General features: G+C 42.2%; 2 protein-coding genes across 17 annotated transcripts in view; one reads left to right on the top strand and one right to left on the bottom strand.

Annotated features, from left to right (window-relative positions):
* The window catches only part of LOC108094763 (heterogeneous nuclear ribonucleoprotein L), a 103319-nt gene that overhangs the window by 63642 nt on the left and 26456 nt on the right, over positions 1 to 13221 (bottom strand). For all 16 annotated transcript variants that reach the window (XM_017195536.2, XM_017195537.2, XM_017195525.2 and 13 more), the window contains exon 3: positions 12790 to 12927. In XM_017195536.2, coding sequence (XP_017051025.1) covers positions 12790 to 12927 — 138 coding nt within the window. The remainder of the gene's footprint in view (positions 1 to 12789; positions 12928 to 13221) is intronic.
* On the top strand, positions 3113 to 8675 carry LOC108094762 (tubulin polyglutamylase ttll6). Its single transcript, XM_017195518.2, has 5 exons — positions 3113 to 6363; positions 6429 to 6582; positions 6642 to 7535; positions 7645 to 8400; positions 8467 to 8675. The coding sequence occupies exons 1-5, from the start codon at positions 5684 to 5686 to the stop codon at positions 8578 to 8580; spliced, it is 2598 nt and encodes an 865-aa protein (XP_017051007.1). The 5' UTR covers positions 3113 to 5683; the 3' UTR covers positions 8581 to 8675.

Genomic DNA, 13221 nt, shown 5'->3' with positions numbered 1-13221 from the left:
CATTTTCACTTCTTTGCCGCTGCCCAAGATGACAATGCTGATGAGTTTGTGGATAATAAGGAGTGTGTCGGAGTTTTTGATGTCTTGATCTGAGTTTGATGGCTTAATATGTCTGCGATGTGTAGATGGGCAATTGATTATCCTCTTGGAGGCATTGTGTGTATGCATGTTTGGAGGAAGTACTGTAAGCAATTTCCCTAAGTAGCTGATAAATTTATTAAGGTGTTTAAGGAACATTTAATCTTATATCTATCACTCACGCACAGAGACTTAAAGGTTTAACGACACTTACCTAAAAAGAAAAGGAAAAAGAATAAAGGTTAGAGGGGGAATTTCCAGTTTTAGAACTTAAGCTACATATTGTTATACTGTGTGTTTAATTTGATAAAGCAATTTCTTATATTTATTGAAACATATCCGAAATAATCTTATTAGTTTACAAAAAAAAACTCAAACGAAAATCGATTTCTTTGGCAGATAGTTCCACCCGAAACTCCGATTGGCGCAAATCCCATCAATGGATACGCCTCTGGCCCCACAGCTTAGCCTAAACGAGCCGTTTTCCTGGTGGAAACTCAACCCACTATTAAATCCGTAGCATTAAGCCCTCAAAACCATTTTTTGCTTGTTGCAATTGCTATGCAATGTTGGAAAAATCTTCAACCACAAAGGACTCAAAACCGAAAGCAAAACAAAACATCGAGGGTACAGTAAAACCGATGTTAAGCAGAGCGAGTGGTGGAGGAAAAAGGAGGGATTTTCCACCTTTTCCCACCCATACCAGAATTTTTGCCCACACATACATACACAAACATTTATATACTCGTATGTCTGTATGCAAAAAGAGCCTGGCCAACAATGGCGGCAAGTTAAAGCCAAATCGGGGGCCAAGGCGAGAGTTGAGAGGTGAGGTGGCCGCACAAAAGGCCACTAAAGAGACGTAGATGTAGATGCCCCTGTGTGTTCGTTCGGGTAGATATATTTAACAGCAAAGTCAAGCGCTGGCGATGTGCACAGCACAAAATCCAAATTTAATGACCAAGTAAAATAGACAGAAAACGAGAGCACCAGGATACGACAGCCAGGATCCACACATGTCCATGTGTCTGTGTGGGATTGTATAAGTATGGATGTGTGTGTGTGTGTGTGTGTGTATGTTGGCTGGGTGAAAGGGGGTGGGGGCGTGGCTCTAATGTTAGTTGAATGTTTGCCGAGCCTTTGTTATCAGCATGCGTCTTTTTGCAATTGGATATGCCTTTTATGCCTCTGGGCTGTGTTAATGTTGACAGTGCTCGTCGGAGAGCCAAGGACATGACAGGAGTTGCAAAACACATTCCACCCCCTTTCCCCACAGCCATCGTTCGTGTTATGTAGTCCCAAGGAGAGGCCCCAGCAGAAGGACCCTTTCGACCACGGCCTCGGGCCAAAAGGCATCAGCCTCGACATCGCCCCATCGACATCCATACAACTTTTGATGCCTGTCCCGCTCGCTAGTAGTTCATCTCCATCTCTCATCTGTCTGCTCCTCCTCCTGCTTCTCCTCCTCCTGCTTCTCCTCCTCCTCTTCCTCTTCCTCCTGGTCCTGCTCCTTTCCCTGTGCACATTATGGCAAATTATGACATTGACAAGTGGCCAGGAGGTGTCACATTTCTTGGTCGTCATTTTCCTTTCTGCAGCAATTTGTTGCTGGCGTTGTCATACATCAGCCACACATTCACACACTGAGGGGAAAAGAGGTGCCTAAATGTAGCTCTAAGATCTGAATTGTCAAAATAGTTTGCTTTTTAAATTCAAATTTAAAAACACAATTTTTCCGATCAATTTTCTTAGAAGTTATTTAATAAAAGAATTAGATGTACTTTATTTATACAGTTGACACTGGGCTTCTAAAGTTTCTGCGGAGAGCTGTACTTCAACAAAGCCCATTTGTGGTTATAACTTTCAAGCAAAGGCTTTAAAAACATTTTCTTTCGATTCCCAAAGCCATGCATAGTTAACCAGCTTTTATTTTTCTTAGTGCGCAGCCACGACAAGAATATTGGAACTCGGAAAATGTCTTTTTCTGCCCGCAAGTTTGCAAGCAGTTTCTTTCTTTGGGCCAAGTGGCGTAAGTGCACTAGGCTCAGAAACAGAAACTGTTGCATACTTTGTAGCGTCTTTCCACTTGGGCATGTCCTTGCTGTTTGTGCCGTTAAATTTTATTTTCATTACAAATGCGTTTGTTGTTTATGCACTCTATGCGCCAGCTGAATCCGAACTAAAAGTAAGGCAGCCAAACAAAAAGTCTTACCACTTCTCGACTATTTTCACAGTTGTTCTTATTGCTGCTGCTGTTTGTATTTGTTTTTGTTTTTGTATTTGTTTTTGTTTTCTGTTTAGTTTGTTTTTGTTTCACTGGCCACGTTTTTGTTATTGCTGTTGATTTCGTTTTGTTTTGCATTACAAATAACTTTTTTGCACTACGTGCGAGCATTTTAACATTTCAACATTTTCATTGCGTCTCGCAGGGTGAAGTGCTCAAATTTATGCGCATATATTGTTGCGAGAATTCATTCATGCGATTTCAGCTCTCAGTGCTATATAGTTCGTTCCATAGTTCCCCAAAAACCCAGCCAACGCCCCCAAATGCAGTTGATTTCACGATTCATGCATAATTACGGGGATTCGTAGCGCACACAAAATAAAGCAGAGTATGCATAGACATTCTGTATGACCTGCATGTATAAATCAAACGTGGAATTCCAAATGACACCGAAATATTTGTTTCGCATTGGGCGATGTTAATCACGTTTGCTAGATCTAATCCTGGGATTCAAAAACAGCCCCAAGACGAAAATGATAAATGGATTTCCGGCGCTTTGACGGTCATATTTAAATAACTAAATCATGGCTTAGATGCCTAGTTGTCTGAATTTTTTGGCACCATTAAAGAGGATTTAGTTTTTGCAATAAACGTTCATTCTCACACTCAAAAACTTTTGCACTGCTAAAGCTTTTAACACAAAATTTTGGTCCTCTGCAAAGTTTAGGCATTGAAAACCCAAAAATGTTAATGCGACAAAGTGTAAATTGAATTCAAGTGTGTGGGAAAGCTTTGGAATCCTGGATTGTGTCCACCAGCCATTAAGTTTATGTGGGAAGTTCTGACATTTCTTGCCTGGGGTCAATTAAAAGCAATTAAAATTCGAGTTTGGAAATAGGAAAAGTTGCAAAGCTGAAAAATATGCTACATTTTTAGAGCGGAACTTTTTTATAAGCTGCGCGAGACTGCAAAGGGGAATTAAGCCATGACGGAGATTAAAAACGAAGAAATAGAGGGTTCTATTGTTAGCCAAGAAAAGACGATGATGTTGTTGTTATTTAAAGGACTTAAGCGAAAGCAAAACGCACGCCAAAGCTCGGGTACTTTAAAAAACTTTGTTGCGGAGTCAGGATGGAAATTAAAGTGTCGCTCAACATGGCGAATGCTCAACTAAAATCTATATGGTAACTCCAAATTAATAGCCCGCGACTCATTGTCGGAGGAGATGATGATGATGATGAGCTTGCCAGCCAACCAGGCGGTAATTAAAAGATTAATTTTTAATGCGCGCTTAGTAAAAATGCGAATGTACTCTCGTACGTGTGGCTCCATAAAAATAAAAGGATTTGTGAAAACTAGCACATATACAGGCCCTCCCCCACCAACGTTCTCACACATTGTAATTTTATGCCCCAGCTCTCGGGTTTCATCATCATCTGCCAGGGAAGTTTATGAACCATTTTCACTACTCGCAACTCCGCACACCTCGCAAATGCCTCCTCCTTGTTCGGTTTTGTTATTTTCCTTTTGTTTAATTTTTTATTATTTTGCTCTCGGGCTCTCCATTTTAATACACCTTTTTTTTTATAATTTTTGCCGCGCTTGCAGCTGCAAATGAAATGTGTGTGAGCACACCTTTAAATTTTTAATACAGTTTGTCGTCCTCTGATTTTACACTCACTTCACGCGTCCTTCCTGCAGCAGTTGATTAAAAAAACAGCGGACATTGAGAGGAGGCGGCTCGAAAGGATGTCAATTAATAATTGAAGAAGGAAAAAAATAAATAAAATTTACTCCGGTTATGGGTCTCAGTCAAATATAAAAGTGTGAAATATTCAATCAGGAGCAATAATTTATTATTTTCCGTTTGTAATTTATGCAGAAAAACAAGCGGGATTTATTGATGGGCTATAATTTAGAGCAAATAGTTGTGATGGCCAGTAAAGTGGAATGCGATAAAATAAAAAAAAGAATGCAGCTTTCGAAACAATAAATTTTTAAGTATTTCCATAAAACATTTTAAATAAAGTCCACTTAAATGTACTGGCTGCTTTGCCTTCCGCTTTGAGTAAAAACAACATTAATCGCCATTTTCCGCCCATTTTTCTCTCGCTTATCAGCGCTCCTGTTCTGTCAACAAAAATGGCTCCCCCACTCTATCATTCCCTCTGCGTTGTTGGTGGTTCGTGCACTATCATTAATATTTGAAATGCAGAAAAGTTGCCGACACTTTTCCCACTTGTTTTTTGTTTACAATCTCTAGCGACAAAGCGGGCGCATAATTAGCTGTGCAACAAAAACAAATAAAGCACCGGCAAACTAACTTGGACAGCCAATTAGAGGAAAGAGTTAGTGAGCGAAAAGCAGGCAGATAGAAGCCAGTCCGAAAACGTTACTCAACCAAATAAACTTGACAAATTACACGGTTCGTTGCCGAAATACATGTGCAAAATGAGGTACAAGCTGTGACAATTGTTTGTGTCACTTAATTCAAAAACAAATGCGTAGAGGGGGGAAAATTAATTTCCATGAAATAGCAGACTATTGCAATGGTGTTTGGAATAGCATTTTTTAAATATGTTGGAAAACAAAGGTTAAGTATTTTAAAGGAATCTTTTAATTTTACAAATTTTTGTGTAACAATTTTAATTACTTTTTTTCCCAGTGCTGTAATAGTAGAGATTGCAGTGCGTAGGCAGAGATTGCCACACCGTAGGTGACCCATTCACGTAATCGTGCCACGCCCCCTGGCTTTTTGCTGTTTAGCCTTCTGCCCCCGAGTTAACCAAGCGTATGACAAGCCAACATTTCCATCTGGTATTGTTGATGACTTTTCTCCCTTTATTTTTGCCTACCTTTTTTTCTGTACTTTTCCTAGTGACATTGACTGCCTGAACTAATAACCACATGAGCCTAAAGCCTGATTAAACTGCGGTTAATGAGCTCCACCCTAAGCGCCTCGCATGGAAATTAATCCGAAAAGGGGGAAGGGGGTGGTGGTGGTGGTTTCGGTGGGGCAAGCAGGTGTGCGCAGTGGTTCGTTTCAGTTGTCGCAAGGTGTTTTGGCTCACCGCAGAGCACAGGTTTCACCAGCGGCACTGACTTTGGTAATCGAGTGGCTCGCATCTCAAATGTCAACCGCCGAGCACTTGACCTTGCCTTGTGGCGGAGGGCGTTCTAATGTTGCGAAATGAGAAATCTGTCGAATGTTTTTCTCACCCGTTTTCCTCAATTTTTTCATTGCTCTCTACACTTATATACTGAAACTAGTTTACTGTCAAAATTCAATGTAAAATTCAATGTACATTCCTGAATTTTATGTGACAAATTGAGGAGCAGAGCAGCGCGGAAAGTCGAGGGAACCAATAGCATCACCTTGAGATGCCGTCGAAGAAATCAACAAAGACCAGGAAGCACCAGCAAAATCCGTATACGCGGTTCTTTGAAGCCCAGAAATCCCTGCCGCCGAACAAGACCGATAATAATGGCCAAAGGCCAGGCGTCCTAAATCGCGAAAGCGTCTACCTCCTTTCGAATAAGCCGCGTGGCAAGAGGAGACTCGCCACTCGCGAAATTAATCAACCCACCTGGCGGCGACGTGGCGGCGAAGACCACTTCATGGTCGTCACGCAGGATAACACGCAAGAGCCGAAGGACAAGCCTTTGCTGACCGCCTCTCAGCTAGATTCCATTTGCTACGACGTCATTAAGGAGCCGCCAATGCAATTTCACGTGGACGGCACCGACATTGTGCCGAGCATACGTGGCCTTCGGCTGAGTGTCTGCGTGGAGCACACCAGGTTTCAACTGGTGGCCAAGGTGACCAGGAACATGGGATTTCAGCACGTGCCCGAGCATCGGCTGTGGAACATCCAGTGGTCGGACTCCACGCCCCATCACGATCTGCTGCGCAGCATGAAGCGCTTTCAGCAAATCAACCATTTTCCCGGCATGGTGGAAATCTGCCGCAAGGACCTGCTGTCGAGGAACCTGAATCGAATGCTTAAGCTGTTTCCGGGGGACTATCGCATTTTCCCCAAGACCTGGCTGATGCCAACCGAGTGGGTTTCCAATGTTGATTTTACTTTTATTTATGTTCTTTAATTTTATGGATTTTCTTTACTAGTGCCTACGATGTGGCTGTTTATGCCAACAAACACAAGCGCACTTTTATTCTGAAACCCTATTCCGCGGGTCAGGGACGTGGCATTTGGATAACCACTGATCTGCGAACTGTGGGCAAACGAGAGAAGCTCATCTGCCAGACTTACATTGAAAGGGTAAGTTGGGTTGGAGGTAATCATATTTTTCATATTTATAATACTTAATTTACCAAAAGCCCTTACTGATTGATGGCTACAAGTTCGACCTTCGAGTCTATACTCTCGTAACCTCTGTGGATCCCCTTCGCATTTTTGTGTACAATGAGGGACTTGCACGCTTTGCCACCCACAAATATGTGCCACCCACTCTGAGTAATAGCCACAATGTGTTCATGCACCTTACGAACTACTGCTTAAATCGCCGGAACTCGCAGTACATGGTGGGAAACGGACCGGAAGCTGGATCCAAACGGAAATTGAGTGCCTTCAACAAATGGCTGGTGGATCACAACTACGATGTGGCCGAGTTCTGGGCCAGTGTGGATGATGCGATCATCAAGACGTTAATCAGCGCCTGGCCCACATTGAAGCACAATTATAATGTTTGCTTTCCAAAGCACGATAAAATACAGGCCAGCTTCCAGCTGCTCGGATTTGATATCCTGGTGGACTGGAAGCTGAAGCCCTACATCCTGGAGGTGAATCACACGCCCAGCTTGTGCGCAGATGAGTCGGTGGACATGGAAGTGAAGCGTCCACTTATTAGAGATACCTTGAACATGCTCAGCACAGCTTTGGTGGACAAGGAACAGATCATACGAGACGATCGAACAGAGCATAGAGCTAGATTACTTAGGAATATCTACAATAAGAAGGCGGCTGCCCAAATGCCCGGATATTCCTCACCGATTCGAGAAGCTGCTGGCAGCGATGTGCGGCAAGCCTGCTCCATTGGGGCACTCACCCAGCAAATTGCCTGGGAGGAGAGTCATTTGGGAAACTATCGTCGCATAATGCCGCCAAGAGATTCGGAGAAGGTCAATTACTACTGCAAGTTCTACGAGCAGAACAAGCAGCCCATGTTTGCAGACACACTTTCTAGTCGACGCCGCGAGGAACATAACCATCAGGTGGGTTTATCAAAACTATATTTTATTTTAGGAAATAAATTTTGTAGTTTTCTATAAGAAATATTTTCATATTTCAAAATGTACTTATAATTTTTTATAACCATTTTAGGCAAGGTTAAAGCACCAACGCGAGCGCCAAGAGCAACTTCATCCGCAGCAGCTGAATTCTCCAAATCGAGGGGTGAAGCATGTCCGTTGGCCAGGATATCAGACGGATGCAACCGAGGTAAATCCGGTGATCCTGCAGTCAAGAAGGCGTCGTGAGGAGGCGGAGGCCCAGGCGAAAAAGCACCGAGCTTTGATTGCTCGAGAAATTCAACGCCAAAAGGAGCAACTTTTGGCACCAACCTGCGCCAAGGAGCGTTTAGGTATTTGGCAGAGTGTTCGGCGGGAAAAGATCCGAAAGTTTTCACCCAAACGGACCTGCAGCATAACCAAGGCCAATCGCAGAAAGCATCAGAGACATCTTAGTCAGAAAGTCCGGCATCAGAGGATGCTCGAAATAGAGGCTCAACGAGATGCCAAGTTCTTAGAAAAACACGCCAAAATGCAAAGACTTGAAGGCGGCAGGATTGCAAGGCCAAGTGAATCGTCAGGGACGAAAACCAGGATCAGTATGAAAAGGAAGTCAAACACCAAAAATAAAACTAAATCCAAAGTCAGGGTGCCGCACAAAAAAGAGGTACTTCGAGAAATCAACCATAGTATTCAAAACGAATCGCTGGGACAACCAAATTCAAAATCCGAAATCCAAAAATCCACAAACTGGGTAGCAGGCACAATCAGTGAAGTAGAAAGGAGTGAAGAACTCAGCTGGCGAACGGAAAGAACAAATCAGCTGAATAGTTCAAGGGTCAGGGAATTGGTAAGTCAAGATATATACTATACTATCAATCGAAATTTCCAACTTTCAATCTACGATCTCCCGCAGATCTTCTCCAAAATGTACGAAAACGGACACCTGACCAAAAATGATATCAAATGTTTTCCGGATCTCCTTTATGGTATTCTCAGCAAAGATTACAAGGAAGCGGATAGTCAATAGATGTGCATTGTATATCAGCAAAATGTATTTGCAATAATTGATTTGTATAGCCAACTTCATGTTGAAATTAAAAGTAACAAGTTTATACTTTTTAATAATCAACTTTTTTCTAGGTAAGAGGGAACCAATCAAAGTTCAATAGGCCTCACACATCGTAATCTGTTGTTTTGCATATTCACATAAAGCCAACTTTATGCGCGATTTTTTGTCACAAACGGCGGCAAACATAAAAGAAACTCGTAAAATATGGCAGTGGGTGCTGAAATCGGGAATATGAGTATGAGTATAGGTATGGTGAAGAGAACGGGAACCTCATCGATTTGTCAAGCTTGCATAAAAAAGAGATGAAAAAGGCCCCGCAGGAAGCTATATCTATCATTATCTCGACACCAAGAGAAATCTTTTGAAATGAAGTTGTTAAACTTAAGTTTCAAACTAAAAGAAAAGTTTGACAAAGCCTGGACAAAAGCATTAACAAATCTTTTGTTTAGAAGAGTTTTTAAAGTTTATTCCCTGGCATTCGAATTTTTATCCAAACAGGCTTTTCGAGAATGACACGGATTCGGATAGAGTTTTTCCCTCAGTGGACGCTCTCCTCTTTTTTGCCGTAGTTCCATTTGCCAAGCATCTTTGCCATCTTTGATGGGCGCATGCATAAACAAAATGCAATACAATACGCGGCATGGGAGCCGTACAACGTGCATTATTGAAAACCTCGGTTGCCACAAGCCACGCCCCCCTGTTTGGCAATGCCTCCATATCCCCACCGTGTTTTTTGTTTTTGTTTTTTTTTTTTGCCATCCTTATCCATCCGGTGCTCTCCTTCTTGCCAGCCTGAAAAGGAAGGCGCTGGGCTGGGCTTTGGTTTGGGTTTGGGTTTAGGTCTACGGCTTTGGCTTTGGCTACAGCTTCGGCTTCGGCTTTTTGCCGTCACCGCATGTCCTTCGCCGTGCCCCCAGGACCACCGTGGCATCGTGCCACCCAGCTAACTCGTTGGCTTTTGCCAGGCTACGCATTATGGTCTGCTGGATGCTAGATGCTGCATGCTCCTGCTGCTCCTGCTGCATGTGTCACATATTGCAAAAGCTGCAGCTGCCGTTACACATTCCTGGGCTTTAGCTTATGGCTGACTGCTGCTGCATTTTGCCTTAGTTTTTTTTCCCCGCTTTTTTCTTTTTTTTTTTTTTTTTTTCTTTGCCAACAAAGTCGAACAGCGTTCTGATAAGCCGCTTCAAAGAGGGTTTTACATATGCCGCCTCTTCTGGGGTCGGTTGCATTTGCATTGTGGCTGCTGCTGCGCCTTCTGGCCTCCGTGCTGCATGCCCCATGCACCATGCTAATACATTATTGAACATTGTTGCCCTTCGTTGGTGTCAGCTAATACCCGTCGCCGTTGCAACTTTTATTGCATTTCTTTTCTCCAGCAACTCTTCAACTTTAACATGTTGTGGCCTGTGCTGCAGAGTGTTTGGCTGCACAACTTTATCATCCATCTATCATCTGCTCTATTTTTTTTTTGCTAGTGCCTTTTTTTTTTTTTTGTGTTGGCCACTTTGCCTGCACACATATGTGTGCAGAGGCAAATTTCCTTTGATGCTTTTAGTGTCTTCTTATTAAAAAGTTTTTAATCTTATCCCGAAAGCTTTTTGTTCCATGTGGATAAGCGGCATTGCCGCATTGCCCCCTTTGCTGCGGAAATGGGCCAGATCTGGAAAAGTTTTGACTCGCAGCTCACTTTTCTCTTTTCGGCATGTGTGGAACTGGAGGAGGAGGAGGAGTGGCAGTGGGCGTCTGCATTGTTGACAGAAGTTCCGGATGCTATTAGAGGTCGTTTAGTTTGCGATTAGTTAAGCCAAAGCTAGTTGGAGCGTGTGATGGAGCGTTCCTCGCCGACGAACGTGCCCAGCCCAAGTTTTCCGAAAACTTTCCGGAAGCAGTTTTCTTTCGGCCAGGCTTCTTTTGAGTGTTTCAGTGGGGTTGGAAATTGCATTTGGCAAAGGCACATATAAATTCTCTTTTATATAGTCAAGTAAAGTTCTTTATAATTTACAGTTCAAGTCTGATTCAAAAATATTTTTAAATTTTCATTAAAGAAAATCCTTGAAACCCATTCGCCTAAGAGAACGAAACATGTTTTATAGTTCTTTAAGTTAATTGGTAAATCCACGTGATCCCAACGCGTTTAATGAAGCCTGCCTGCTGATGTCCTTAAATCATTCTCCTTATGACACAGGAAATGCTTTTAATCCGATTTGCAGTATCGTTAATGGCGGAATGCAGCCCGATATGAAAACGATGAAACAGATATTGTTTCGCACTGCCAGAAGCTTTTAATTTGTGTCTCATAACGCGAACGGAGAAGACGGAGAATTGTAAAGAGAATTGCTTAATTCCCGAACAAACACGATTCTCCATGGCGATGACTTAAGTCAGCAGAAAGATTTATTTCCGTTGGAAAAGCTCGGAGAGGCTGAATGCGAATGCGAATATAAATCCAGTCGGTCGGACTTTACGACAATGGAACCTGCGAAAAGTCATTCAGTCGGACGGACTGAACGGAAAATCCTGCTGCACCAGGCAACAGAGGCAGCCATTTTGTCGGATGCGAATTAACATGTCTGGGCTTTCTGGCTTTATCCACACTCACACTCACACACACAAACAGGCACACACACAGAAGGGAAACGCACAGACACACCGATGCAACTGCTGGCCCAAAATAATTTTCAGTTTTGTAGTTTTTATACTGCATGTTTTCCACTTCACAGGATTTTATGTTCCACTACGCTCGCACTTGGCTCAAGTGTTGGAAAATACAATTGCCTCGGCACACACACTTTTTTTTCCAGTTAAGGCGGGAAAGAGAAAGAAGTAGAGTGGAGTGGAGTGAAAGAGAGAGGGCGAACATTTCCGCATTTTTGTTTTCCTTGGCTTTGTTGTAGTCCTGCGCCGCCAAATGTTTTTGCCTTTACGAAAAAGACAATAAACTGTGCCAGTGTGCGTTCCTAGTTTTCGTGCAGTTGTAGAAGTGTCTACCCTATATAGCCGGGATATAGGACGACACGGGTTTGAGAAATGGGTCTCAGCAAAAAGCCTCTTGATCCACATTTGAAGGGAGTAACTTTGCTTTCTACAACCTATTTTCACTTACTACAGTTGATCCTTAATGGTACTATTGCAAACTGTGTAATGTATTTTTATTTTCGATCGTTATTATAAGCAAAAAAAAAACTTGCTCTAACATGTATCTTATAACTCAAAGAATTATAAAAAGACCAGGAGAATCGCAAAATTCTTATTTCTTTTTAACCGAAATGCTGATAGAATATTTGGTTTTAATTACTAACAATCAATATTATTTCTCACGTTCTGTGATTTCCCCAAAATGAATTTTCTTGCGTACACAAGTGGAAATTCGTTTAGGAAGAGTACAAAAATATCTAGGGTCCCAGTTTCAGTTTCAGTTTCTGTTTCGGCCTTTGTATCTTTGTGTGTAAATGCGTTTGTAGCCGATGTGGGCGTGCTTCGCACGTTATTTAGCCTCCAGTACACTTGAGTACTTTATGCATTTTTTATTTTTTGTCGGTGCATTGTGTCGTTTTTCTCTCCTCTTATAATTGTTGCTGTTGACGTAGCAGGTTGTTGCTCGCCTAACAATGCACTTGGTCTAAACACTCATCCAAATCCCGGCCCATCTGCTCTTCCCACTTATTGTTGTTATTGTTATTGTTGTTGTTGGCTCTCTGCCCCGGTTAAGGACACTCACTTTCTGGCCATTTTGTAGCTAAAATGTATCAAATTCTGTGATAAGACCGAACATACCACAAAGCCAGATGCAATCAACACTCGTCTGCTGCCTGCTAAGCTACAAAAACATTCGAGCCAAAGGCGACAGTGTGGCAAATAACTGTTTTCTTATCCCCAGCACACATGTCTGAAAACTCCGCTCGAGTGTGTGACAAGTTTTCCAACTGCTACAAAACAAATTGCATTGGATTTTATTTTATTTTCTCCGATTTCTTGCCCAAAATAAAAAAATAAAAATAGAAAAATGGGAAATAGAAGAGATCTCCCTTCGTACATTTCGCCGTACTAAGTAGCTGGAGGACATATGGATAATATCGTCATATAATATAATGTTTGTATGGGAAAGAGGAGGCTGCAGAGAGAAAGAGTAAAATATAGATATATATTGCTGTGTGTACTTACAACTGTGATGGGATAGAAGGGATTTATGATGGTGAAGAGTAGAATGTGATTTGGCCGTGTAGTCTCGGGACGCTTTCTCCGTAGGTCGTCATTTGACTTGTTCATAAGTGCTTGCTGCTGGTTCTGTTGTTGTGTGGACTGTAAAAATATGTACACAAACACATATACGGATAAGTATCGGGCTTTGTGGTGACGAAGAGTATAACAACAGATTTATCAATATATAGTAAATAAGCCTGGCCTTTTTCGTGGCCTATGCGAGTGTTCAGCATGTGCATATTCGTGTTTATTTAAGTTTATTATTCTGCTCTTGTGTTATTTGCTCAAAAATTCAGATTGGTTAAGAGATTACTTCTAGCCAGCTCACTTTGAATAACTTATATCCTAAGACAATAAAACCTGAACAACAAATCATTTATCTATATTCCTTAC

This window comes from Drosophila ficusphila, unplaced genomic scaffold (assembly GCF_018152265.1).
Source record: "Drosophila ficusphila isolate 14025-0441.05 unplaced genomic scaffold, ASM1815226v1 contig_414, whole genome shotgun sequence".
Classification (NCBI taxonomy): domain Eukaryota; kingdom Metazoa; phylum Arthropoda; class Insecta; order Diptera; family Drosophilidae; genus Drosophila; species Drosophila ficusphila.
This window is presented reverse-complemented; position numbering and strand designations above follow the sequence as displayed.